Genomic DNA, 27102 nt, shown 5'->3' on the forward strand with positions numbered 1-27102 from the left:
TCTAAAAAGAAGGAGTTTTGCCACACGCCCTGAAGGCCAATTGAATATGACAAGGGAATGAATCCCTAAATTCCAAGTTCCTCACACAGAAAGCCTACCAGCACCCTTCTTTTTTGATGCCAAGTGAGCATTCCCAAGAATATATGGCACAACATGAGTACATGGAACATTCCCAAGAACAGGTGCTGATATGGCACAATACACCAAATCCTCCAATCCTTACTCAGGCAAAACTCCATTGATTTCCCATCCTGGGAAGCAGTGAAGCCAAGGGAGCTATGACAATTTATCCCAGCAGAGGATCAGCCCCAGAGAACCCTCTTATTTTGGATAAGCTAGCTACCCCACCACAGGATCACTGCTGTCAGCAATCTTTCTGGATCTTACACAGGCATGTTTGGAGAAAGAAAGTGAAAGAGGCTCCCAGTGCCAATGAACATCAAACCCATAGCAGAAAAACCCACACCTGAGTGATAAATGTTTTTTCAGTGTCTGGATAAGATTTTACACAATTAGCATATCTAACCAATGCCACATCTGCAGGTTGTTAGAAGACATATTTACTGCAAACCTGATATATATTTATAAAGTTAGAATAGTGCAAAATGTAAGTGTGATATTCTTTTACGGCAATGGCCCTTTTACACTGGACAACTTAGACACATGAAAGTAAATGCATTTTTCAATCAAACAGATTCTATGTCAGTATTTCCTTTTCTTTAGAGTCACTGAAACTATTTACTTTGTCGCACTACAAAGAGGCACGTGCAGTGAATGTGGTTCAATTATAAAAGAAAGTAAAGCAACTTTTATTAAGGGATTAGTCCTGGATTACAATGGTGTGTTCTACTGACAGAACCATGGAAAGTGTCATGAAACAGTTATTTGAAGTCAAAGTTATTCTATTACCTTGGGAACTATTAACTTACAAATCATTGATGCCCAAAGCTCAACAAATCTTGATCTTGCTACCACTGAAGTCAATGGGGGCAGGGGTGTTGCCATTGACTACGGTGGATCTAAAGTCATGCAAGTTCTACTATAAGTAAATCTTTCCAACACTGTCTTACACATATTCTATTATTTGTATTATTTTTTCAGAATGATGAAATGTGTTGTAATACAACCTATTATGATGTAAAGCTTTATTTAATAACTGGACACAAAAAGTCAAAGTGAGCTGATGTGGAATTCATTTTGATTTGCTGTACATCATAGATTTCCTTAAAGAATATTATTTCCCAATTTTATGAACTATAAATGTATTTCCAATTTTATTAATTTATCCTATCAAACATCAGTTGGACAACACTGGTGCCTGTATTGAGAAGTATCAGAGGGGTAGCCATGTTAGTCTGGATCTGTAAAAAGCGACAAAGAGTCCTGTGGCACCTTATAGACTAACAGACGTATTGGAGCGTAAGCTTTCGTGGGTGAATACCCACTTCGTCAGACACAAGTGGGTATTCACCCACAAAAGCTCATGCTCCAATACGTCTGTTAGTCTATAAGGTGCCACAGGACTCTTTGTCGCTTGTATTGAGAAGGTGAACAAGCCTGAGTTTGGTCTTCTTTACGATATTACTCTAAGTGAAAATAATAATATTAATACTTACAGGGAGTCTCTGGTATACTTTGGGGTTGCGTTCTTGAAAAGAATGATGGATATCGAAATGACAGATACTAGGGAATTTTTCCCATAAGAAATAAAGCCTCATCCTGCCTCTTTCCACCCACTCGTCTCCACCCCCACCCCACCTCTTCCCACCCAGTTCCGCCCTCTCCTCCAAGTGCGCCCCATCCCTGCTCCTTCCCCTCCCTCTCAGTGCCTCCTGCACACGGGCGAACAGCTGTTTCGCAGCTTGCAGGAGGCACTGGGAGGGAGGTGGAGTTGCAGGGCCGCTGGCAGATAGGAGACCCTGGGGGGCGCTGGCTGCCGGTGGGTGCTAAACACCAACAGAAAAACCACGCAAAAGGTGAAGCGATGGATATGCGGATCGGGACCAAAGTTAATCAGAACACATTCCCCTATTGATGAGCAATGGATATGTGAAATGATGGATAAGGGGAAGACATATACAGGGACCCCCGGTATATCGTTGATTTCTTCCATACATCTCAAATCATTTTATGAAGATGGATAAGCATAATTATTCCTATTTTTACAACTGAGGAAAGTGCAATTGCTTATCCAAAGTTACAGAGTGAGTTAATACCAGAGCAAGGAATAGAATTTAGGTCTCCTGACCCGAAGTTTTGTAGCATAACCACAGGATTACAGATTGTAAAAGTAATAACATGCTTAGTTTAATTCTTGTTATATAAGCCTGTGCAAGAGACACAGGCTAGGAGCATCTTGAGTGCCTTCCCTACCCCTCCATTTGTTAATTTTTTAATACCTTATTTTTATTGCATTTGTAGCCCATGTCATGACATTGATGCACAATTTGCATACATGTTTTATCCCTGTCATATAAGAAGATACATTTGCATGCTAGGATCTGTAAATCTGTATTTATTCATGCCATATATACACAAATAAAAAAATTTGTTTCCTCTAAGCTTACAGAAACTTTTTTTAATTTTAAGAATAACTAAACTATTCTAACATCAAGAAATTTAACTGTGCACCAACATTGGGTGGACCAGTATTTAATAATGTTACAGTAGGTGACAGTCTTGGAATGTTAACCCTAGTCCTTTTGTTCAGAAGGTCGCTTTTCTCACCTTTGCCCTCACAAACTGAAGCAAGCATCAGAGAGATCCAAAGACTGGCCAATGGCATTTTCAAGCAATAAAATAGCAAGCCACGTCAGTCTCTCATTAGCCATCGTTGATCGAAGATATGTTTTAATGAGCCTGTGCTTCAGAAAGCGAGGCTCACCACTCGCAACTGTGACTGGCAGCATGAGCAGGGTCCTCAAAGCTATCAACACATTAGAAAATGAGTCTTTCAGCTCTGCATCATGAAAGAATTGGAGAACTTGAAGTGGAGAGTGCTTCCCGTGTGGCAAAATGTGATGGATGTTGTCCAATTCTACATAGAGATCTTTGTCACTGACATCCAAACATTCCCCATGTGTCAGCATCCAATGAAGGTTTGTACAATTCTTCAAGAGTGTTTTCCTGTCTGCCATCAGCTTACTAAGGTCATACCAAACCTCCCAGGTCTTTTTGTGGTGCTTCATTTGTCTGAACCTTTCTCTGATGGACACCTGAGCAGTGTCAATGAGCAAGCAAAAAAACTCCCATTTGCATGTTTCTTCCGCACTTCCCATCACCTCATCTCTGTCCTTGTAACCAAACTGTCTCTTCTTCCAATGTATACGAGTTTCCTTGAAGACAGACTCAACTCCCAAGTTTTCCGCCATTCCTGTGCAGCAGTGATGGCATCTTCAAATCCATTGTCTCTGTAGGCCACAACAAAATTAAGGCAGCTTCTCATCAAAGTAGTAGCAGACGCGATGTCCACTGACTGAATTTGTAATGCCTTTTTTACAACGTTTACTTGAAACAGGATATCGTGCCAAACCACAACTGAGACCAGAAATTTTAAGTTAGTGATCTGATTTGCCAGGCTTTCCTCTTTGTGTCTGATTTTGGCCTCAGCTTTACTTGACTGTGCTAATTCCATCAAGGCATCATAGACCTCAGTCACTTAGTACCTCACTGGCCTTATACTGTCAATGCGGCTCTCCCAGAGAGTGTATATCCTTTGCAGTATTCCGAAGAGAGATACTGAATCTACAGAAGATGAAGCTGCATCTGACACAACCAGGTAAGGGAATGGCAACCAGAAGGCATGAAGAAAGATTCAGCACAAGGATCCTTGCCTGGGCACCACTGTTTCTTCCCTTCATGTTCACACCACTGTCATAGCCTCAATAAATCTGCTAATTCCTTAGTAATAGGACTTCCATCATTTACGCTTCACTCCTCAATTTCTTCTGCATGAGATGATCACTCCTGCCTAAAGCACAGTCTAAGTTGTTCTGTTTCAGATATTTTCCCATCAAATTTGCCCCTTGCTGCAAACTATATTGCAATTGAGCTTTTCACTTCCTATTCAGAGCTCCTGAAGGTTTCTTTGGGGCATCTTTTATTTTCTGTGGGGGAAACAGACAGTATGAAGGAGAGCAAAAGTCTATGTTCCGCAGTCTTAGAAAGTCATTACACATTACGTGTTAAGCATGACAAAAGAAGTAACCGTATTTCTTTTATATTGTTGCATAGAAATGGGTTTGATAGATATCTCTGGCATCTCATTAAATATGTCCTTTATTAGTCGCTACTTATACTCTTCAATTCTTAAAACACAAATACACTTTCACAATTACACAATAAAACAAGGTTCACAATATTGCAGCTGGGCTCTTACTTCACTTTAGTTCATCCTATACCTCACTGACTGACTGGACACGCCACGCCACGCCCCTTATATACCTGCAAGGGCATGGATGACAATATTCTAAGAGGTTCAAGGAAAATGTAGTTCTCAGAAAGTCTGTAAGATTCCCCAAGGTTCCACAAACGTCCCCAACATTCTATGAGGTTAGTGAAAAATTAATCCACACATGGAATACCTGAAACATTTTACCTCAAGCATTCTATTTTCCCTTTTGTTGCTAACAATAGAAACAAAACCCTAAGCCTGGCACCCCCCAAGCCCGGCACCCCAGGTGATCGCCTGAGTTGCCTGCCCCTAAATCCAGCCCTTCTTATAGCAGAAAGAAGTAGAGATACCTATGGCTCTGATCCTGCAAGCACTTCCACATGTGAGTAACTTCGCTCCTATGAATAGTTCGGTTGAACTCAATTGACAGCTACATCATTCGCTATGCAGTTCAAGTGTTTATTTTTAAAATACTGTACATGTGTTTTGTTTCTTAATTTAGAATGTTCATTCTGAGAGGCCCTAATTTAATTATTCTCTTCTTTATTTATGGCATGTTCTCTGGCCTTCATATCTTCCAAATACTCTAACATCTTTGGTATTATGCCTTTCTAAATTGGGAATGAATCAAAAGCCATATTAAGACATGTTATTTCCTAGTGAAAATTCATGTTGTCTACCACTTGAATACTTGCATTAAACCCTGAAGGTTCATCATTAGAAAGTAAAATCAGTCAAGGCAAAGAAAACAGTCTCAGTCTTATCAAAATAAAACAATCATTCTTTTTAATCTTACTGTAAGGTCAGTCACTGATTCATAATATCTAATGCCCATAAGTGTCTGTAGTAAGACTAGGATTTTAAAAACAAAAGTTAACTGAGCCAAATTCACCCCTGCTATAAAAAATTCCACTGAGTCAAATGAGTTTATTCTAGGGATAAATTTCTCCCATTATTCCTAATTTTTGTTAACTTTTAGTTACTTTTGTTACTTTTTAGTGTGGCAGACTGTAGTGAAGGACCTGATAGAAAGGATTAAGTCAAACATATCATTTATGAAAACTGACAAAAATGTTATGATTCAGTCTGTTTTGAATAAGCCTACAACTGACTCCTAACTCTGTATGTTTCTATCTATTTATGTGTTTCTATGGCTCTGCTGTAAGTGCAGCATCTGAACACCTCCCGAGCATTTAGAAGTGAAATAACAATAGCAGTCTGTCTCTTTTTTTCTTTCCCAGTCAGTAGTTTATTTGGGGAGAGGGGGTATTTGTTTGCTTGTTTATGTTGTGAGTGATTGAGTCAATGTTTTGTGTGTATGTTTAGATTTGGCAAGCAGTTCCTTATCTGTGCTGGCAGATACATCCATGATCTAAAAACAGCATTTTATATTGGCTTGTGTCTCAACATATACCAAGAAACTATTATTGCAGTTGCTGAGAAAATTGCTCCTGCAGTTGAATCCTCCGAGGACCTCATAGCCCGTTAACTGCTAAAGAACAGAAACTACTCATACAGAAACTAGTCCACAGCAACCATCCCCGGTTGGATTATATGTTATCCATTACATCACAATCAGAATACTGGGCATGCACGCTGGGTGAAAATCATCTGGCCTAGGGACATCTTAATGTCTATGGAGTTAGGCTATAAGTCATTACAACAAGGCTTAAACAAGACTAAAGTGGTGCATAGGCTTGTGCTCGCACTCTGCAACAGGGTGACTGTAACCCATTCACATAAGGATTTGCAAGTGGTTTAATCCTCAGTCATGCTGAACTCGTACTTGATGCAGTTTATGAAGAAAGCCCTGAAGTTCCTTTTTTCCTCCCTAATCCTGGACACAAATCCAGACTCCTATACAAGTTAAAGATGCGCTAACATGCATCAACAGGAGATCAGCAGAATGCATCACACTTTGGCCCTGTCCCCCTCACATCCCCTCTCCACCCCGGTATACCCCACTTCAGCTGGGATGCTGGGGGAATCCTCAGCTGCCTCTCTGCAGTAGCTTGAAGGTCACTTGGTACTGTCTGGAAGCACAAAGTGACCTTTATAGGACTCAGGATCCTTCCCTATATGTTTATATGAGATAAACATATAAACATCCAAATCATATATTGGATTTTTTATGTAGGCACTGCTCCCAGCAAATGCCACTGTGGGCACTGGCTATCTGACAGGTGAAAAGTTTCCCAGTGTGAATCCATGTTATAATCATATGCAAGGCAGATGTTAGCAAAATGTGTCTGAAAAGTGAAGGCATTAATACTCCTGTGATGGAAATGGAACTGCTCTGTAATAATTTATGAGTGCTGTTTGCTAACCTGGTTATTGAATGAATGTAGGATGAACAGGACTACAGCAGTTTCAAAATGGTTGAGGGCAAGTTGTTTGGGGGAACCAGATTAAGACACAGGCACCTGCTGGGACGTCTGCCTGGGCTACCGTCAAGGAAGAGTAATACTTCAGGTAAAACATGTGTAGACTGTTATTCTAAAGTCCTTTCTCACTAAATGTCTTGTTCCTATTATTAATACAAACAATACTTTGGTTTTAAGCAGGCTGTCTGATCGCTATATACTGCTGGCCAAAGACTCCCACAAAGAAGAATCACAGGTGTCTGAACTCAGTCAGAGATGCTTGGTAAGCACAGTTGATACACGGAATACTGTAGCCCCAAGCCCAGCCTAGGAGTGGGAAAATTGTGGAATTCCACCCCAAGACAGGTAAAGGCATAGGGCCTGACGCCTGAGGTGTGCTCATAGCATCCAGAAAAAGGGCGAAAGTGCAGCTAGCCTTGTAATCATGACAACTCTATCCTACGATGTCCTTAAGCTGCTTCATGAAAGTCTGAAAAGTGACACAATCTATTTGCCTTCCTGAAGGATTATATTCTGTTCAAATGAATGATTAATAAATTAGTAGTGTCAACAAAATGACATAGCCTATTTAGTTTAGATTTGTGTTGCTGGGACAAAGAGGGTTTACTGTTGTTCTTTAATCTCAGAGGTAACATAAAATTTAGCTCAGATCTGTAGCAAGCAAGAGAACAGGCCAGGTTGTATCACACCTCAACCTCTAGAAATCATAATGATCTCATTGAATTGTAGTTGGAGAAACAAGGCCTGCAACTGCTCATACCTCAACTGTTGAAATGTTGATATTATGTACCAATCATTTGGACCCAAGCTGCTCTTTCAAAGGTACTCCTAGGCTACCTTTTAAATTTTATTTTTGCTCATCCAGCAACTCTGCCCTAGAAAAAGTGGTCATAGTTCTCAAAGTTTGTTTTAGGACAAGCACATCCTTTGGTGTTTCTAGGACCGTAGCATCATTCCATAGTCTTAACCATATGCTTGGGTCTCTAGGATTTCCTGGTGATATGTGACATGCAGTCAGCAGGATCCCCAGAGCTCCAAGCATAAAATGCACAGATTCAAGGTGCGTAGTTTAAAAAAATAGTTCTAACTTATTAACACAAACAAAAAAATAGATAAAGAGACAAAAGTTGGTTTTCTAATTGGGCCTAGTGAAGGCTGCATCCCTTCAGTGTCTGCAGCCTACCAAATTAAGCTTCTTCTGCTAGGATTTCTCTTTATATGTAGGGAAGGTTCTCACCATGCCTCACTCTGAAAAGGCACTCAGTCATTTCTCTGAAGGCACCATTATTCCCTTATGCAGAACTCCTGAAGCACAGAAGTATGTTGGTTAAATAAATTAATGGAAATATCTCCTAGAACTGGAAGGGACCTTGAGAGGTCATGGTGTCCAGCCCCCTGCCTTTGCTAGCAGGACCAAGTATTAACATAAGAACATAAGAACATAAGAACATAAGAAAGGCCGTACCGGGTCAGACCAAAGGTCCATCTAGCCCAGTATCTGTCTACCGACAGTGGCCAATGCCAGGTGCCCCTGAGGGAGTGAACCTAACAGGCAATGATCAAATGATCTCTCTCCTGCCATCCATCTCCATCCTCTGACGACAGAGGCTAGGGACACCATTCTTACCCATCCTGGCTAATAGCCATTTATGGACTTAGCCACCATGAATTTATCCAGTCCCCTTTTAAACATTGTTATAGTCCTAGCCTTCACAACCTCCTCAGGTAAGGAGTTCCACAAGTTGACTTGAAGAAGAACTTCCTTTTATTTGTTTTAAACCTGCTGCCTATTAATTTCATTTGGTGACCCCTAGTTCTTGTATTATGTGAATAAGTAAATAACTTTTCCTTATCCACTTTCTCAACATCACTCATGATTTTATATACCTCTATCATGTCCCCCCTTAGTCTTCTCTTTTCCAAACTGAAGAGTCCTAGCCTCTTTAATCTTTCCTCATATGGGACCTTCTCTAAACCCCTAATCATTTTAGTTGCTCTTTTCTGAACCTTTCTAGTGCTAGAATATCTTTTTGAGGTGAGAGACCACATCTGTACACAGTATTCGAGATGTGGGCGTACCATGGATTTATATAAGGGCAATAATATATTCTCAGTCTTATTCTCTATCCCCTTTTTAATGATTCCTAACATCCTGTTTGCTTTTGACCGCCTCTGCACACTGCGTGACATCTTCAGAGAACTATCCACGATAACTCCAAGATCTTTTTCCTGACCCGTTGTAGCTAAATTAGCCCCCATCATGTTGTATGTATAGTTGAGGTTATTTTTTCCAATGTGCATTACTTTACATTTATCCACATTAAATTTCATTTGCCATTTTGTTGCCCAATCACTTAGTTTTGTGAGATCTTTTGAAGTTCTTCACAATCTGCTTTAGTCTTAACTATCTTGAGTAGTTTAGTATCATCTGCAAACTTTGCCACCTCACTGTTTACCCTTTCTCCAGATCATTTATGAATAAATTGAATAGGATTGGTCCTAGGACTGACCCTTGGGAACACCACTAGTTACCCCTCTCCATTCTGAAAATTTACCATTAATTGCTACCCTTTGTTCCTGTCCTTTAACCAGTTCTCAATCCATGAAAGGACCTTTCCTTTTATCCCATGACAGCTTAATTTACGTAAGAGCCTTTGGTGAGGACCTTGTCAAAGGCTTTCTGGAAATCTAAGTACACTATGTCCACCGGATCCCCTTGTCCACATGTTTGTTGACCTTCAAAGAACTCTAATAGATTAGTAAGACACGATTTCCCTTTACAGAAACCATGTTGACTATTGCTCAAGAGTTTATGTTTTTCTATGTGTCTGACAATTTTATTCTTTACTATTGTTTCAACTAATTTGCTTAGACTTACGGTCTGTAATTGCGGGATCACCCTAGAGCCCTTTTTAAATATTGGCGTTACATTAGCTAACTTCCAGTCATTGGGTACGAAGCCAATTTAAAGGACAGGTTACAAACCTTAGTTAATAGTTCCTCACATTTGAGTTCTTTCAGAACTCTTGGGTGAATGCCATCTGGTCAGTGACTTGTTAATGTTGAGTTTATCAATTAATTCCAAAACCTCCTCTACTGATACTTCTATCTGTGACAGTTCCTCAGATTTGTCACCTACAAAAGCCAGCTCAGGTTTGGGAATCTCTAACATCCTCAGCCGTGAAGACTGAGGCAAAGAATCCATTTAGTTTCTCAATGACTTTATCATCTTTAAGTGCTCCTTTTGTATTTTCATCGTCAAGGGGCCCCACTGGTTGTTTAGCAGGCTTCCTGCTTCTGATGTACTTAAAAAACATTTTGTTATTACCTTTGGAGTTTTTGGCTAGCCGTTCTTCAAACTCCTCTTTGGCTTTTCTTATTACACTCTTGCACTTAAGTTGGCAGCGTTTGTGCTCCTTTCTATTTGCCTCACTAGGATTTGACTTCCACTTTTTAAAGGAAGTCTTTTTATCTTTCACTGCTTCTTTTACATGGTGGTTAAGCCACGGTGGCTCTTTTTTAGTTCTTTTACAGTTTTTCTTAATTTGGGGTATACATTGAAGTTGGGCCATTGGAGTATTGGAGTTGGAGTATTGATGTTGTCCCAGCTCCCTAAGTGGCCCCCTCAAGGATTGAACTCACAACTGTGGGTTTAGCAGGCCAATGCTCAAACCACTGAACTATCCCTCCCTCCAATTAATATTTTTGATAGACATAGAAAAAGAAACAGAGGGCAAAGGTAACTGCTATACTCAACTCTAGTTACACTAGCTGTGAAAACACCTTAAGAGGGGAGAAAGCTGAACTAGGCTATAACCTTGAAATAATTCCTTCCATTAACCAGATTTTTTAAAAAAAAACCTTCTAAGTTACTCTGTCACTAGGGTGACCACCAGTCCTGAACTGGGTGGGACAGTCCCAAAATGCAGAGAGCTCAAGTCCCAGTCCCAGGCTGAATGATGCTGGGACAGCATTTGTCCCAAATTCCTTGCAGCGGTGTGCTGCACCTACCAAAGGCTCAGGGGTGGTGGAGGGAGAAGAGGCTGCACCTACCAAAGGCTCAGGGGTGGTGGAGGGAGGAGAGGCTGAGATGAGCCTTAGTCCCCCTCACCACAAGGCCCTGGCCCTGCTCCTCCTCTTCCCCCCGAGGCCCTGTCCACAGCCAGACCAGAAGTTGGATGTGGCCTGGGCCATGATAAAAGCTGCCTAGGGAGCCCAGGCCACTGTGGGGAGCTCCAGACCCTCTACCTGCCCTGGGTGATGGGCCAGGTGCCTGAGAGTAGCCCCCAGCCGGTGTCCCCATCCCCTAGGGTGTGCTACCCAGGGCAGGCGGAGGATCTGGGGCTTCCCACAGCGGCCTGGGCTCCCTAGGCAGCTTTTACCACAGCCCAGCTCCAGCTTCCAGCCTGGCCAGAGGAAAAGGCCTCAGGGGGAAGAGGAGGAGCAGGGGGCAGGGCCTCAGTGGGATGAGGGGGGGGGGGCGCAGAGCTCCTGCGTGTATCCCACTTTGCCTTTTGAAAAAGAGGTCACCCTGTCTGTCATACTCACCAAAATGTATAGCTTTGAGGTTGCAGTCACTAAAAAGACTAATTTTCATGTTTCAGATGTGTAGATAAGAACATAAGAATGGCCCTACTGGGTCAGACCAAAGGTCCATCTAGCCCAGTATCCTGTCTTCTGACAGTGGCCAGTGCCAGATGTCCCAGAGGGAATGATCAGAACAGAACAGGTAATTATTAAGTGATCCATTCCCTGTCGCTCATTCCCAGATCTTTTAGAAAAGATTACTCTTCAGATACTATTAGTATGATCAGCAGTTTTAAAATTCCAATCCATTTACAGTGCCTCAACATTTTCTGGACCAGTGGATTGTAAGTTTTTCTTCTGGGCTCAATCTGTATAGGAAAAGTTGAAATCACTGCTAAATGCACCCTAATGATCTGAAGTTGTAAAGCAGAATGAAATAAGTCATTGTTAGATTTGGTAAGTTTGATGATAAATGATACATTTGGGGGTCTTGATCTTGCCTATTTGTAATGCTGAAATCCAAGAATATGTTCCATTTACTGCAATAAATTGCATTCGTTGTCTTAGATCTGTCTCACAAAATGATTTTAAGAACTTTAGTTGAAAATTTATAAGGCTTAAAATTTTGTCTCTCTTACTGAGGGACTGAATATGTTCTCAAAACTTTGTTAAATGTTAGGATGTGACTGTGATGGGAGTTCAGAGGGCCAGGCACTGGTTAGCGCCCCTGACTTCCAGCCTTTTGCCTGTGTCAGGGCAGTAGAGAAACCAGTTCCTGAGCCTAGGGTGAGAATCTTCAGCTTTCCACCCACATTTGGGCCTCTTTGGCCCTTAAGGTTACATATCTGCAAGTTTGGATTGTCTTCTTCTTATCTTCAGGTCTTGTTCTCAGAAGACAAACACAACTCCATCTCCTACTGTGTACCCTATTCTTGATCAAGACCGTAACTCTGTAACTGATTGTTTAAAAACACATGAAGATATATTTTATCAAGTTCACAGGTACACATCAATTGTTCATTTCTTTTGTCAAACATCAACTTTCATTCTTGGTTTTACCAAGTGGCTAGAGTAAATTAGTAAACTGATAAGGACTGACCCAATTCATTTAGGAGGACATATTCTATAAGAGAGGCTATGGCTAGTGAGGTGATGGTAATAGGTGTTTGGACAGATTGTATCCTGAAAGATGCCTAGAGGTCCAGAAGACTCTTTAAACATAGTTATTATAGCACAAGCCTCATGTGGAGTCTAATTCTTCTTAAGACATTATTGCAGGCTTCGAAGCATTGTCCAAGACTTTAATATTTTAAAATAGCTTTTGTTTTATAAAGAGTTTATGCTTAAAGTAAAAATATTGAGCTGCTGTTCCTTCAAATTTCTTAAGTTTTCAGAAAGTGTAACCTTGCTGGTTGATTCCTGACCAAGTCGCTGAATTAGGAAATCTCTTCTGGTTTTAACATAATAATACTTCTTTGCATTATATAGCAATTTTTATTGGAGGATCTCAAAATGCTTTATAAATGTTATTTTATGTATTTGAATTGAAAGACAGCAAAAAACAATGCCTACCAAAGTCTTGACATTCAGAAATAAACAATACAAAAATACAAATACAGCGCCAAAACAACAGCACAGCTTCTGTATTACAAGCCAGAACCTCTTAGCGCCCACTCTTCAACCATCTCAGCCCATTCCAAACACCAGATCGAACAAAGGGGCTTTGCAGTGTATGGGGCAGGTCAACAAGATGAGAGCCATTTCAGATTACTGGGTGGGAGGGCATGAGAAATTTTCTATATAAGAATGACCATACTGGGTCATACCAAAGGTCCATCTAGCCCAGTATCCTGTCTACCGACAGTGGCCAATGCCAGGTGCCCCAGAGGGAATGAACAGAACAGGTAATCATCAAGTGATCCATTCCCTGTCACCCATTCCCAGCTTTTGGCAAACGGAGGCTAGGGACGCCATCCCTGCCCATCTGGGCTAATAGCCATTGATGAACCTTCCTCCATGAATTTCTCCTCAAGGAGCCAAACTTAGAGGTTTATAGTTTGTGTGGTCAGATCCTTCTTTTCAGGGCTGGGTGCAGAAAAGTGTGTCTGAGTTGGGGGAGGGATGGCTTTAAGCCATCTTTAGTGCCCCTTGAGTTTTGGCTCCAGGGCTGCTCTAAGATGTATTGGCTCCTAAGGACCACGAGTGTGCTGTCTCACACCTTTACAAACTAGCGGTAGCCTAGTGTGCTCTGACCAAGACCGACTCCTGCCCTTTCTTTTCTCCGACACAACCCTTAAGCCAGAGCTGTTACATTGACCCACAGAGAATCATCACACCCCATGCTGGGCACCATCAGCACAGCCACAGCCTGTGTTTGACATGGGTGCAAAAGAGCAGGGCCGGCTTTAGGCACCAGCGTTCCAAGCATATGCATGGGGCGGTACTCCTTGGACCCGCACTTTTCAAGGGGTGACACTCTGGCTTTTTTTTTTTTTTTTTTTTTTTTTTTGCTTGGGGCAGCGAAAAACCTGGAGCCGGCCCTGCAAATGTGGGACTGCAGGAAGTGAGAAACGGTACGCACAATGGCATCCTTTCATCTGGCCTAACAGGTGCAGTCTGGTGTTGGACACTGCAGGAAGGCACTGACAAGGTTGGTCCCCTCTGGTGACTGGTATCACCCACCTCTTAAAGCCCCAGCTCCTGGAATCCTGTGCCAGTCCCAGCAGGGGTCCAGCTGCTGGGCTGGGGATTAGAGAAAAGCTGGGGCACATGATCCTCAAAGGCTTCAAGCCTGGATGGCAAATCAACCCCACCCCCACCAGGGCCGTCCTTAGCCATAGGCAGAACAGGCAGCTGCCTAGGGCACCACTAGGTCTGGGGGCACCGCTCTGCTGTGAGCCCGGACAGATGGGAAGCAGTGGAGCATGTAAGAGCTGGGCTGCTGGGTCCTAGAAAGAGGCGAATGCAGCACAGTCTGAGGGAGGGGATTGGCTGCTGGGGTCTCTGGGAAGGGGTGGGGGAAGGAACTCACCTGTAGGGTGACCAGATGTCCCGATTTTATAGGGACAGTCCCGATTTTTGGGTCTTTTTCTTATATAGGCTCCTCTTCCCCCCCACCCCCGTCCCAATTTTTCACATTTGCTGTCTGGTCACCCTAGGTGGGAATAATTGGTACCTATATAAGAAAAAGCCCCAAATATTGGGACTGGCCCTAAAAAATTAGGACATCTGGATCTGGTCACCCTAGGTGGGGAACAACTAATGACAAAGTGCAAGAACCTAGAGCAGTGGTCCCCAACCTTTTACCGTGGCAGTGGACGAGCATCCGCCAAAATTCGGCAGCATTTCAGCGGCAACGCCTCTGGATGACGCTGCTTATCGGCAGCAAGCGGCATCATCCAGAGGCGTTGCTGCCGAAATGCCACCGAATTTTGGCAGCATTTTGGCGGATGCTCGTCCGCCAGCCAGTACGCAGGTGCACTGAGAGGCCCCTGCAGGCGCCATGGCACCCGCAGGCACCGCGTTGTGGACCCCTGACCTAGAGAGCCTCCTGAAGCACGGTGATTGTTTTGATTTAAATGGACTTGAACTGTACGAAGAATTGAGTACACTGTCATCAATGTTGCCACATGCAAAATCCTGACCTAGAGAGCCTCCTGAAGCACGGTGATTGTTTTGATTTAAATGGACTTGAACTGTACGAAGAATTGAGTACACTGTCATCAATGTTGCCACATGCAAAATCGATAATGGACATTGTACAGTTTACTCATACAACTTGTTGACATCTATCCTAATGTGTACATTGCCACTCATATTCTACTGACAATTCCTGTAACAGTAGCATCAGGAGAACAGTTTCTCAAAACTAAAGCTCATTAAAAACTATCTCCGCTCTACAAGGAGTCAGGCACACTTGACTGGTCTTGCTAGTCTTGCAATCAAACAAGACATCACTTTGTCTTTGTCATACAATTACGTTATTACTGATTTTGCAGCCAAAAAAGCCAGAAAGATTGCTTTTAATTAAAAACTAATCCTTGTTTCGATACCCCTTCATATAAATTTCCAATAAAATGTTGACAAATTAAAAAAATTACATTAGTTGCATCATTCTGTCAAATCAGAATTTTTCTATAGTGCTACTTCTTTAGCGCTAGTCCATTAGCACTACAGTGTGCTTCATTAAGTTAAACTGGTTTTAACAATAGTGTAAGCTTTCCAATAGTGGCAAGTTTTCCAATAGTGTAAGCTAATGTTTGTGTGGCTAAGAGCAAGACAGGCACAGGGGCACCAGTTTAATAATCCTGCCTAGGGCACCATAAGTCCTAAGCACGGCCCCGACCCCCCCACTTATCACTCATGTGAGATCATGGTTGGCAAATACGCGACTCGCTCTCCCAGGGTCTGGCCGCGCCGGCTGCGCCTGACCGCCTGGGCTCAGCCCCGCCCCGCCCCGGCCTCAGCCCCGCCCGCCCCGCGCTGCGCATGCTCGGCCCCGCTGCGGCCGCCGGCGCCGGGCCTGGCTGGAGAATGGGGCCTCGGAGCCGCCGCCAGCCCCGCGGCCGGGCCCGGCTCCTCCTGCTCCGCGCGGGGCCGGGCCCAGCCGCTTCGTGCGGTGCCTCTACCTGGTGGGCTTCCTGGTGAGTGCGGGAGCGTCAGTCACCTGCCTGGCGGGGGCTGGGGCCTGTGTGTGTGCGTGTGAGTGTGCGCGCCCTGCCCTGGGACTGTGTGTGTGCCCGTCTCCTGCCCTGCGGCTCTGTGTGTGTTTGTGTGTGTGTGCGCGTGTGCCCTGCCCTGGGGCTGTGTGTGTGTTTGTGTGTGTGTCCGTCTCCTGCCCTGAGGCTCTCTGTGTGTGTTTGTGTGTGTGTCCGTCTCCTGCCCTGCGGCTCTGTGTGTGTTTGTGTGTGTGTGCGCGTGTCTCCTGCCCTGGGGCTCTGTGTGTGTGTGTGTCCGTCTCCTGCCCTGCGGCTCTGTGTGTGTGTCCCGTCTCCTGCCCTGGGGCTGTGTGTGTGTGTGTGCACGCGTGTGCCCTGCCCTGGGGCTCTGAGTGTGTGTGTGCGCGCGCGTGTGCCCTGCCCTGGGGCTCTGAGTGTGTGTGTGCGTGCGTGTGTGTCTCGCCTCCTGCCCTGGGGCTCTGTGAGTGTGTGTGTGTGTCCCGCCTCCTGCCCTGGGGCTCTGTGTGTGTGTGTGTGTGTGTGTGTGTGTGTCCCGCCTCCTGCCCTGGGGCTCTGTGTGTGTGTGTGTGTGTCCCGCCTCCTGCCTTGGGGCTCTGTGTGTGTGTGTGTGTGTGTGTCCCGCCTCCTGCCCTGGGGCTCTGTGTGTGTGTGTGTGTCCCGCCTCCTGCCCTGGGGCTCTGTGTGTGTGTGTCCCGCCTCCTGCCCTGGGGCTCTGTGTGTGCGCGTGTGCGTGTGTGTGTCCCGCCTCCTGCCGTGGGGGCTCTGTGTGTGTCCCGCCTCCTGCCTTGGGGGCTGTGTGTGTGTCCCGCCTCCTGCCTTGGGGGCTCTGTGTGTGTGTGTGTCCCGCCTCCTGCCTTGGGGCTCTGTGTGTGTGTGTGTGTGCGTGCGTGTGCCCTGCCCGGGGGCTCTGTGTGTGTGTCCCGCCTCCTGCCTAGGGGCGGTGTGTGCGAGCGCGTGTGGGTCCCGCCTCCTGCCCTGGGGCTGTGTGTGTGTGTGTGTGCGTGGGTCCCGCCTCCTGCCCTGGGGCTCTGTGTGTGCGCGTGTGCGTGTGTGCCCTGCCTCCTGCCCTGGGGCTCTGTGTGTGTGCGTGTGTGCCCTGCCCTGGGGCTGTGTGCGTGTGCGTGTGTGCCCTGCCCTGGGGCTCTGTGTGTGTGTGTGTGTGCGTGCGTGTGCCCTGCCCTGGGGCTCTGAGTGTGTGTGTGCGTGCGTGTGCCCTGTCCTGGGGCTCTGAGTGTGTGTGTGTGTGTGTCTCGCCTCCTGCCCTGGGGCTCTGTGAGTGTGTGTGTGTGTCTCGCCTCCTGCCCTGGGGCTCTGTGAGTGTGTGTGTGTCTCGCCTCCTGCCCTGGGGCTCTGTGTGTGTGTCCCGCCTCCTGCCTTGGGGCTCTGTGTGTGTGTGTGTGTCCCGCCTCCTGCCCTGGGGCTCTGTGTGTGTCCCGCCTCCTGGCCTGGGGCTCTGTGTGTATGTAACTGTAAAAAAGCAAATACTATCTGGCCTGTAGGTGAACCAGGGCCACCAGGGTGGTGTCTCTGCCACTTGTCTCCACTTGAACACTCAGCAAACCCTGAGACAGGATCCTCAGCTCCATTGCCAGGCACTCCTGCAGCCCATGGCAGATCTTCTCTGCTGTTTGTAGGGGTGGGGAATGTATAACAAATGTAACCTTAAATATGTGTAATCCACGTATAAAATAGATTCTGTCCCATACTGTAAATGACCCTAGAACATCCAGCTTTGAGAGCTGCCTTTATAGCCTGTCCAGACACCACCCGTTTCTCCTGTGTTTGTATTTAACGTCACTGTCAGGGTTGAAGCTCCCCTGGCCTTGACAGTAATAGCAACTACCTGGCCAAAAAAGCCCTGAGCTTCCTGAAGGAGTCCTAAGGGACTGGAAAAATTCCTCCAAATGTCTGAGCTTAGGGATGGGCAAAGACAATCTGTTCTGTTCAGTACTCAAGTATTCACCGCAGTGGTGTGCTGTTTATTCTTAATGCAGTTTGGACAATGGAGTCTCTTTCACTTTCAAGTTGGCTTGCTAATACTGCAGTGCAGGGTTTACTTCCAAACAAAAAAAATTGTTAATTGGAGTTTACTGAAGACAATTTGTCAGGCACTTTTATTGAACTAAAATCATGTGAAATCTTGCTTTCTGAGCAGCTCTTGTTAAGAGATTGAACAATTTGTTCTGTGGACTCAGAAAGAGAGCTGCATTCAGGAACTCTTCAGTTCTAATCCAGGCTCTGTCACTGACTTGCTGTGTGGCCTGGGTCTGATTCTGCTTTGGCTGTAGAACTTCCATCCCTGCCCTATTTCCAAATCTCCCCCTACATGCAACATGCCCCTGTTGAGCTGAGTATTCTGAATAGGGAGTGCACTCACCAAATCCTGTTCAGCCCCTTGGAAAGTGATACCGCAGTGGTTTCATGCAAAGAGAGCCATCTGCACATGTAGGAGAGACATAAGGATTTGCCCTGTTACTAAATTAAAGCACTATGTTTATACTGTCTATTAACATAGGCAAACTAACCATTCATGTTTGGGACCTTGAGTGCTTTCAGTTCAATTAGCCAGTGTGATAGTTTAATTCAGAAATAAGTATTTAAGATTGATAAAACGGGGGAAATCTTTTTGTATGTGTATGTATTACTGCAAGTTACTTTGTTTAAACTAGCTGAAGAGAACTGACATTTTTCTTTCATATTTTTATATTGTTTTCCATCATTTCCACCCTTGATAAATGTGTCTCATTTTTGCTTCTTTTCCTTTGTTCATGCTTCCTCTTTGACTGTCTTTCTCCTTACAAGTCTGAAAAAGCAGTAGGCACTAGTGCTCCACAGAGCTTGTCTGTTTTGCTTTAAACAGATAATGCTTACATTTATATTTGCAGTGTTTCATAAACTTCCTTATACTCATGATAGGTAATAATTAGAACCCTTCAAATACTGAGGTAAATTTACTCTGCCATAGAAGGCAATTGGCACATTTCTAAGGGTGACCGCTGCGAATAGTAGCTGAAAGATGTCACTGAGCTGTTGTCTGCTACATAACCTTCCCATAGCCAGTAAATTAGAGTTTAGAATAATATACGCGTCTCTCTTTAAAATAAGAAATAATTACTGTTCTTCATTGACATGCAAATACTAGTAACAATTTCTGGGCTTAAAGATTGTGTTACTTAAGGAGTACCAGGGATCAGCTATGGGTATTATTAGACTTATGCTAATAAATATTTAATAGTTTTGTGAGTGTATGTATATATAAAAATTAGCCATCGTGACTGCTTAATGAGGTATTTGAAGCATTTGACTCAATGGTATTTATAATGACATCTCTATTCTAGTTTTGGACAGACTATTATGAACGTTTAGTCCAACTGCAGTAGTCTCTCATAAAAGGTGATACTGCTTCAGTAGTCCCCTTCAGCACAGTTTCACTCAGATGTAGAAGTGGCATGCAAGCAGCATTGTACAGTAAAGAATTAGCAGGTCAATGTGGTAAGTTAACAAAAGATAAAAATTTGAAAGGACAGGCCAGGAGATCCTTGTACAGTATAGGAGTGTAGAACCCCCACATGCTGTCTCGCCTTCCTCTGATGCTACTGAGAAAATCCCTGCTTCTCTTATGCTTTGCCTTGCCTCTGTACTGTATCCTGTATAACACTTTACATTATTTTTCTTGCATTACAATGGGCAATCTACTTACAGGAGTGGGCTGTCTTGAAAGCCTCTCTTCCCATTGTAGATGATGTTTTTCAACTGAAAGACTACTTTACATGCATTTTTCAAAGTGCTTTAAATGTTTGTTTTCATAACTTAATTATTTGTACAGAGAGAAGCTTTTTTCTTATTTGCATGCTGCACCAGACTATTTACATTGCTGAATTAAAAATGCTATTAGTGCAAACCTGTCATTTTGAAAATTCAGAATTAATTATTCAACTTCAAATATATATATATATAAAGCATTAAATATTTCTTACCTAGGTCTTCTGAAAAAGTGTAGCACTGCTTTTTTTCATGTATTTAGAACCATTTAGAAGATAAGTAGTTCCTGTCATAGTTTTTAGCTTAAAAAATTGTAGTTTGTGAACATACCAGTCAAATTGCAAGGATTATACAATGCAACACACCACTTTCTCTGTCATGCAAAATTTTTTATTTCTTGTAGACCAGGTCTATGTTACAAACTTTTGATCATGTGTATGATGAAAGTGTGATTTGTGATCAGCATAACTGTGCCTTCTAGAACCCCTAGTGTAGATGCAGTCAGACCAGCAAAACTGTGCTTTTTACCAGTATAGCTTGTTTCACTCAGGGCAGCTAGAATAAGCTGCATCCACGCTAGAAGCACTTGACCAGTATAATATGCTGGTATATATGTACAGATGGAGCCTTCCAAATGTAGACCTGATCCTAGATTGTTAGTTAATTAAAATATAATACCCTTTTAAAATACAGAATCACTTATTCCTAAATTTTGACTTTCTGTATCTTTGTAAATATGCTCAATTACTGAAACTCCACTCTCCCTATTCTTTCAGGACTTCTTTGGTGTAAGTATGGTTGTGCCTCTGTTAAGCCTTCATATCAAGTCTCTAGGAGCAAGTCCAACTGTTGCAGGAGTAGTAGGTGAGTACAGCGTGGGCACTGATTACCCAGGACATGATGTAGAAGTCAGATATGTATCATAACTAACCTTCAGTAGCCACACAGTGGAAAACAATGGCAAGCTCTAAGCAAGATAGACATTTTTCTGCAGCTGATTCTTCCCCCTTATAATCATGATTGTCCCACTATTAAGTCATTGTATTCCTTCATAGTTGTTTTCAGAAGCTACTGTGTGGTGGGTTCCAAATGATGGACCTTTTTGGGTTCTGTAGCTTCCTCTCCTCCACTGAAGTGATTCTGGGGTGCTGGCTTATAACACAAATACAGGTCTAGTGCACTGTTTATAAATAGTAATGATGATATAAATGTCTTCTTTATATCCAGATTTTTAATATCCTGCCTTTTCAGTTTGCATGGAATAGAGCTCCTTCTGATGCTAATCCCAGTTCTGAGTTTGGTTGACAGAAATGTTTTTTATGCAGTAACTTTAGTGTACAGTACATTATCACCTCCACACTCTGCAACGACTTTAAGCGTTCAAAGAGCCAGGAAGCTGGAATGTCCTTTAATCAGTAAAAGAGACTGACAAATATTATACTGTTGGCTCCATGCTGGAATTGTTTTCTTCTTTCTGTTCCTTCTCTCCTACTGCCAATTGCTGCTAGGTTCTTACCCTTCATTTTGAAGGGTAGGATTTGCAATTTCTTCCAGGCCTGCTGCTACAATGCCCTGTCATAATGTTTGGTGTAGGATGCCAACTGTCCCAGTTTCAGTTATTTCCCCTGGCAAAGCAGCATACTTCTGCTTCCATACTTCTCAGTTGAATGGTGTTGCAATTTTGAGACACCCAGAAAAAGAGGAAAATTCATCCACCACAGTGGTGAAACTCTTGTTCATGCTGGACCCTGCCCCTGCTTTTCCCTATTGCCTCTTCCTGTACTTCTAATGAACTATTTTGTTAATTTTCCCATTTTGCCAGAACCGTTTTAAAGCCAGTTTCACAAGTCGGTTCATACTTAATTCTCAGTGTCTTTTTCACTATTTTTATTTTAGGATCTTCTTATGGTTTACTGCAGCTCTTTTCCAGCACATTTGTGGTAAGTTTTGAATACTGAATCTTAAATATACATTGATGTTTCTATTAACTTTGTAGGAAAATTGATAACATTAATGGTAATATTTTGGGGAATGTGAAACTGTACATTTGCTAGTGTAACCCACACACCTCCTGTTCTGTCCCATCTAGTAGCACTGAGACCACTTAGAGAGAGAGAGAGAGATTGAGTGTGCTCTACAGCCTTAGCTAACAGCGAGTTGGCTTTTAGCTCATACGGTAGAGGCTCATGCACTAAGCTCCAGAGGTCCCGGGTTCGATCTTGCATGCCAATAACCAAGGTCTGTCGGTGTTACACTAGTGTTTACGCAAGCCCTTGAGGTTGGAGGAACTGTTCTTACTCTCTGTGGAACTTTTTGTTTCAGTTCTAGGGACTAATCAAATCCTAGTACACAAGATGAAATTTTTAGCTAAAAACCAAATCTCTGCTTAGATTTGAAAGTAGTAGTTTAAGCATTCAAATATTACTAAGTATCAGTCATGCAACATTCTATGTAATGTTGCGTTGCTATTAGAACAACTTTCTTTAACGCAGTAGTCCTAAATACAAGAAATGGTATCATGGACCAGATCTCTGAAATTATGTTTTCCGTGTTTGCAATTCTGTGATTAATACAGAGCAGTATTTCTCAAACTGGGTTCACAACTTGTGTAGGGAAAGCCCCTGGTGGGCCGGGCCAGTTTGTTTACCTGCCCCGTCCGCAGGTCCGGACGATCGCGGCTCCCACTAGCCGCAGTTCGCTGCTCCAGGCCAATGGAACCTGCTGGAAGTGGCGTGGGCCGAGAGACTTACTGGCTGCCGCTTCCAGCAGCCCTGATTGGCCTGGAGCAGCGAACCATGACCAGTGGGAGCCACGATCGGCCGGACCTGTGGTCTGGGCAAGTAAACAAACCGGCCCGGCCCGCCAGGGACTTTCCCTACACAAGCAGCGACCCCAGTTTGAGAAACACAGATATGGAGTCTGTTGTAATTTGCCAGATGGCCTTAATTTATGCAGTCTCTCTCAAACTTTATTTTTTTCCCATAGGTTATGCTTTTCCCCCTCCTTTCCCAAAACAAATATGCACAAGGATGCAACCCCAAAGCCATAGGTCAGGAATGCATACTGTACCTGCCAACATTCAAATCTGTACTTTGGAGCCAGTGCTCCTAGGTTTCATCCACCCGTTTGGCACACAGTCACCTTTTCCTCTGTCTCTTGCAGCTTCCCTGAACTTATGTGTAAGGCTCCTACCCTTCCTACATAAAGACTCTTCTGCCATGCTGCATGTAGTGAACTAAGCTGACTTATTGTATATAGGTTACCTTTTAATTTTCCCCTTCCCATGATCTCTTTCTGTTTGTCTGCCCTCAGAGTGATAGCTCCCTCAAGCCGGGACTGCTCTCTCTGAGTGTTTGGCAGGCATCTAGCACACAGTAGTTGCTATCATAAATAAATAATAGTGGTGAGTGTTGGTGTGATGGCATTTTCATTAGGCTGTCGCCCATGATACTTCACTAAATTGTCATGAGTTTACATAAAATTAAGATGAGACGTTAAATTAAATTAAGCTTGGCTTTCATACCTCATCTAGTAAAATTAATTCATGGTACAAGCAGGTGCTTCTCCCGTTGACTTCAGGGTTGAATTTAGTCCATCGTGTCCAGCCTCTGGCATCTAGACGCAATACTATTATGAATGTTATCTAATCTGTTTATGAATGTTTCCACTGATGGTCCCTCAGGGACCTCTCTTTTGAGAAGAGAAGTAATCAATTTAATTCAGACATGCATATTGTTTACAATGGGTAGTTCAGTACTATAAAAGCACTTACTTATTGTCTTACCAGGGCTGCTGGAGTGATGTAATAGGAAGACAATATTCCCTGCTTGCCTGTATCCTGTTCAGTGCACTGGGTTATTTGCTGCTTGGCATGTCCACCAGTGTGTGTTTATTTGCCATTGCAAGGATACCTGTAGGTGAGTAATTGACTTGGTACTTGGATTTATATTCAGTCCAATGTTAGTTTGAGAATTATTGCTGGGGAAGTCATGGTATTTAGATATGGGGACAAGCTGGATAGCAGCTTTCAACAGTTTTACTTATCACAGGTGCAGTGGTTCTTTGGCACCTATGGAACCCCAGCTTTGAAAAGACTTCTAAGTGTATCTTTTTACTGCATTTTTTCATTTACTTTTTAATTTTTTATTTTTTTTTTAAATTATGAGAAATGTGACCAGTGATTTTTCATGGTGTTTTTTTTTTTTGAGAGTGGGGGGAGGGGGTGAACAACTTCTGAGGCATCTTAGTGCAGGGACTGTTTTTTCAAAGGATGGGTGCTTATCACTTCCCAAAAATCAGGCCACTTTAATATTCCTCAAGTTGAGCACCCAAAGTCACTAGTAACTTCTAAAAATGTTAGTCTGTGTGCACCACATAACATGATATATAACATCTTCAGTATATTGTCATACTGAACATATATTTCCAAATAGGATATCATCTAAAAGCTTGGCTTACTACGTAATGGAATGTGTATGTTGTGTAAAAGCATTAGTGCCACTAATACTAAGTTTCCATCAACACACCTGTATTATAAAACTCAGATAACAGGTTTTTAAAATTTTGACTGACTAGCCTCATTCCAAAGAAAACTTTTTTGTTTCCTCGATAGGAGAGGCAGTAGGTTTTTTGGTACCATAAAGGAACTTCAGTGGTTTGTTTGTTTGATAAATCTCTTTAAAATTTTAACTACCTCTTAAGAGGTTTTTGTAATGCCCCTATATTGCCAATGGTTGTGGACTGTGGTGGTGTAAGATAATCCTTTTGTGGGGAAGGAGCAGAGAAAGATATTTTATTGTGCACGTGTGGCATTTTTAGAATGCCCAGAATTCATATTAATTACTGCTTCTCTTGGCCTGTCAACACCTACTGTTTAACAATCTGGGATTGTACTGTACCAATTGCAAGTGTCCGTAGCCAGCCGTATCATTCTTTCCCCAGCACTGACCGCAAGATGCGGTGTCCCTGGCAGTTGCCTCACCTCTACTGGGATCCACCATTCAGAGGTGCTGTTTCTATTCTATTTGAGCTGTTCTGCTCACTTGACACAGATCACTGTCTAACATGATTCCTATGTCCCAACCCTCAACTAGCCGAGGGAATGGTTGCTGCCAAACTCGTCACGTGCCCAGCTCACCACCCCATGACACAATCTCTGTAGCTCTGGCGTTGGACAATTTGTAGCTTTTGGAATTTTCAAACAATAATTAAACACAACCTTATAAATTACATCACGTGCTAAATAAATATGATATAGTTTTCCTTTATGTTTTTATGTTAACTTGCAGGTATTTTCAAACACACACTCTCCATTTCAAAAGCTCTTCTTTCTGACTTGGTTTCTGAGAAAGAGCGCCCTCTTGTAATAGGACATTTCAATGCAGCCTCCAGTGTCGGTTTCATCCTGGGTCCTGTGGTAGGTGGCTACTTTACAGAGCTAGAGAGTGGCTTTTACTTGACATCTTTCATCTGTTCTTTTATCTTCATTCTGAATGCTGGTAAGTTGTATGTAGTATTTTGCGCTTCAGGCTTTTTCAAGCGATATGTGTTCATGCTGTTTGTCCAGTAATATGACTGTAATCCCCTTCTGCTCTGTGCATTCAGACTGCTCTTTGACTGTAAACTTCTTCTGACTTTGAAAATAGTTCAAGACAGCCCTCCCCTCTTTATTACTTTTTTACATCCAGATACAGTAGATGGAGTGTTGTTTTTGAGCTAGACAATGGGAGTTGGAATCCTGGGTTCAGTTCTCAGATCTGCTATGTATATGCTGTATGAGCATGTCACTTAACCTTTCTCTCTCTTATTATAGAGCCCCATTTAAAATATGGAGAAACCAATAGTAACTACATGGGTTATGTTGTACTTAATTTTTGTAAACTGTTTTGTGATTATTTTAAGATGAAATGTTGCCAACAAAGTGCAAAATACTTTCATTTATGTCTTTGATTTCTACAATTAGAGACATCATTAAAACATAACAGTAACTTGCGTGTTTGAGCATGCGGTAAAGAGCGTAACTGTCTACAATTAACCGATTGTAATGCATTACCTCTACAGGCCTGGTCTGGATGTTACCATGGAGTGAGGAACACACAGATAGTAATGAAAACGAACAGACCACCAGTAACAGCAAAGTGACAGCAAAAGCAAACTATGACCTGCAGGTTCAATCACTATCTAATGGAGCAATGAAATATGATACTCCCCTCCAGTCCCTATGGATTCCAGTTGTGTCAGTGCTGAAGAGGATTAAAAGCATTGCATGCTCTGATCTGTGGGATATATTTTTAGTACGGTTACTAATGTCTGTAGCTGTAATGCTGTATTATAGCAATTTTGTTCTGGCAATTGAAGAGAGATTTGGGGTGAAACCTAAGCTCACAGGATATCTCATAAGCTATAGTAGCACCCTTGGAGCACTTGCTGGTTTTTTACTTGGACCAATAACAAGACTCTATCAACATAACAGTTATGCACTTTTATTACATTCCACTGTTCTCACCTGTGTATTGATAATGCTATATTCCACAGCATTCAGCATATGGACGGTCATTTTATCGTCAACATTTTTAGCGTTTTCAACCACTGTAGGACGCACTTGCATCACTGACCTTGAGTTGACCCTGGGTGGGAATCAGGCTAGTGGCACGCTCATAGGAGTTGGCCAGTCTGTGACATCTGTGGGACGCATAATTGCCCCTCTTCTCTCAGGAATTGCACAGGAGTTCAGTCCCTGTGGCCCTCCAAGTCTTGGTGTGGGGCTGGCACTGGTGGCTATTCTGATAATGCTCATGAACACACCACGATATTGCAGTGGTAGAAATGCTAAATTAAAAAGTGAATAGCAGCTTATTTGGGACAGGCTGGTGCATCGTCAATAAAATGCAAAGTAATTCAAATAACTGGGGATACGTTATACTAAAGAATGGTGAGCACTAAAGAAACCTGTATTGCAGCAGCAGGCTGTTTTCTAAAAAAAAAAAAAAAAAAAATGGTACAAGTTCAAGGGGAGGCCAGCCTGACTGAGCCCTCAGATTCATACAGACTTGTCTGCTACAGGATCATACATCAAGACAGGAATGCTCAGAGCTGTAGTTCAGAGAGAAATTCTCTTTCAAAGGTGCAGGTATCATTTAAAACCTTTGTAAAATGAGCATTGTATTTTCTTTGTGCTAATAAGGTTGAAATCCCTTCAAGAAAAATGTTTCTGACTCTGAATATATAAATGGCTGATGAATAATCCAGTTTGCAACCCCACATTGAAGCATGATGGTTAAACTGATAGGCTCTTTGACTGAGAGAGACAGACAAATTAATTTTTTTATTTAAACAAGTAAAATTTGTTATGTGCACT

At 43.0% G+C, this 27102-nt stretch overlaps 1 protein-coding gene across 1 annotated transcript; it reads left to right on the forward strand.

Annotated features, from left to right (window-relative positions):
• The first annotated feature begins 15821 nt into the window (after positions 1-15821).
• Positions 15822-26740, forward strand: MFSD9 (major facilitator superfamily domain containing 9). Its single transcript, XM_039509670.1, has 6 exons — positions 15822-15947; positions 20522-20609; positions 21642-21685; positions 23533-23662; positions 25034-25243; positions 25806-26740. Exons 2-6 carry the CDS (start codon positions 20540-20542, stop codon positions 26591-26593), a joined length of 1242 nt encoding a protein of 413 aa, XP_039365604.1. The 5' UTR covers positions 15822-15947; positions 20522-20539; the 3' UTR covers positions 26594-26740.
• The last annotated feature ends 362 nt before the right edge of the window (positions 26741-27102 follow it).

This window comes from Mauremys reevesii, linkage group 1 (assembly GCF_016161935.1).
Source record: "Mauremys reevesii isolate NIE-2019 linkage group 1, ASM1616193v1, whole genome shotgun sequence".
Classification (NCBI taxonomy): domain Eukaryota; kingdom Metazoa; phylum Chordata; order Testudines; family Geoemydidae; genus Mauremys; species Mauremys reevesii.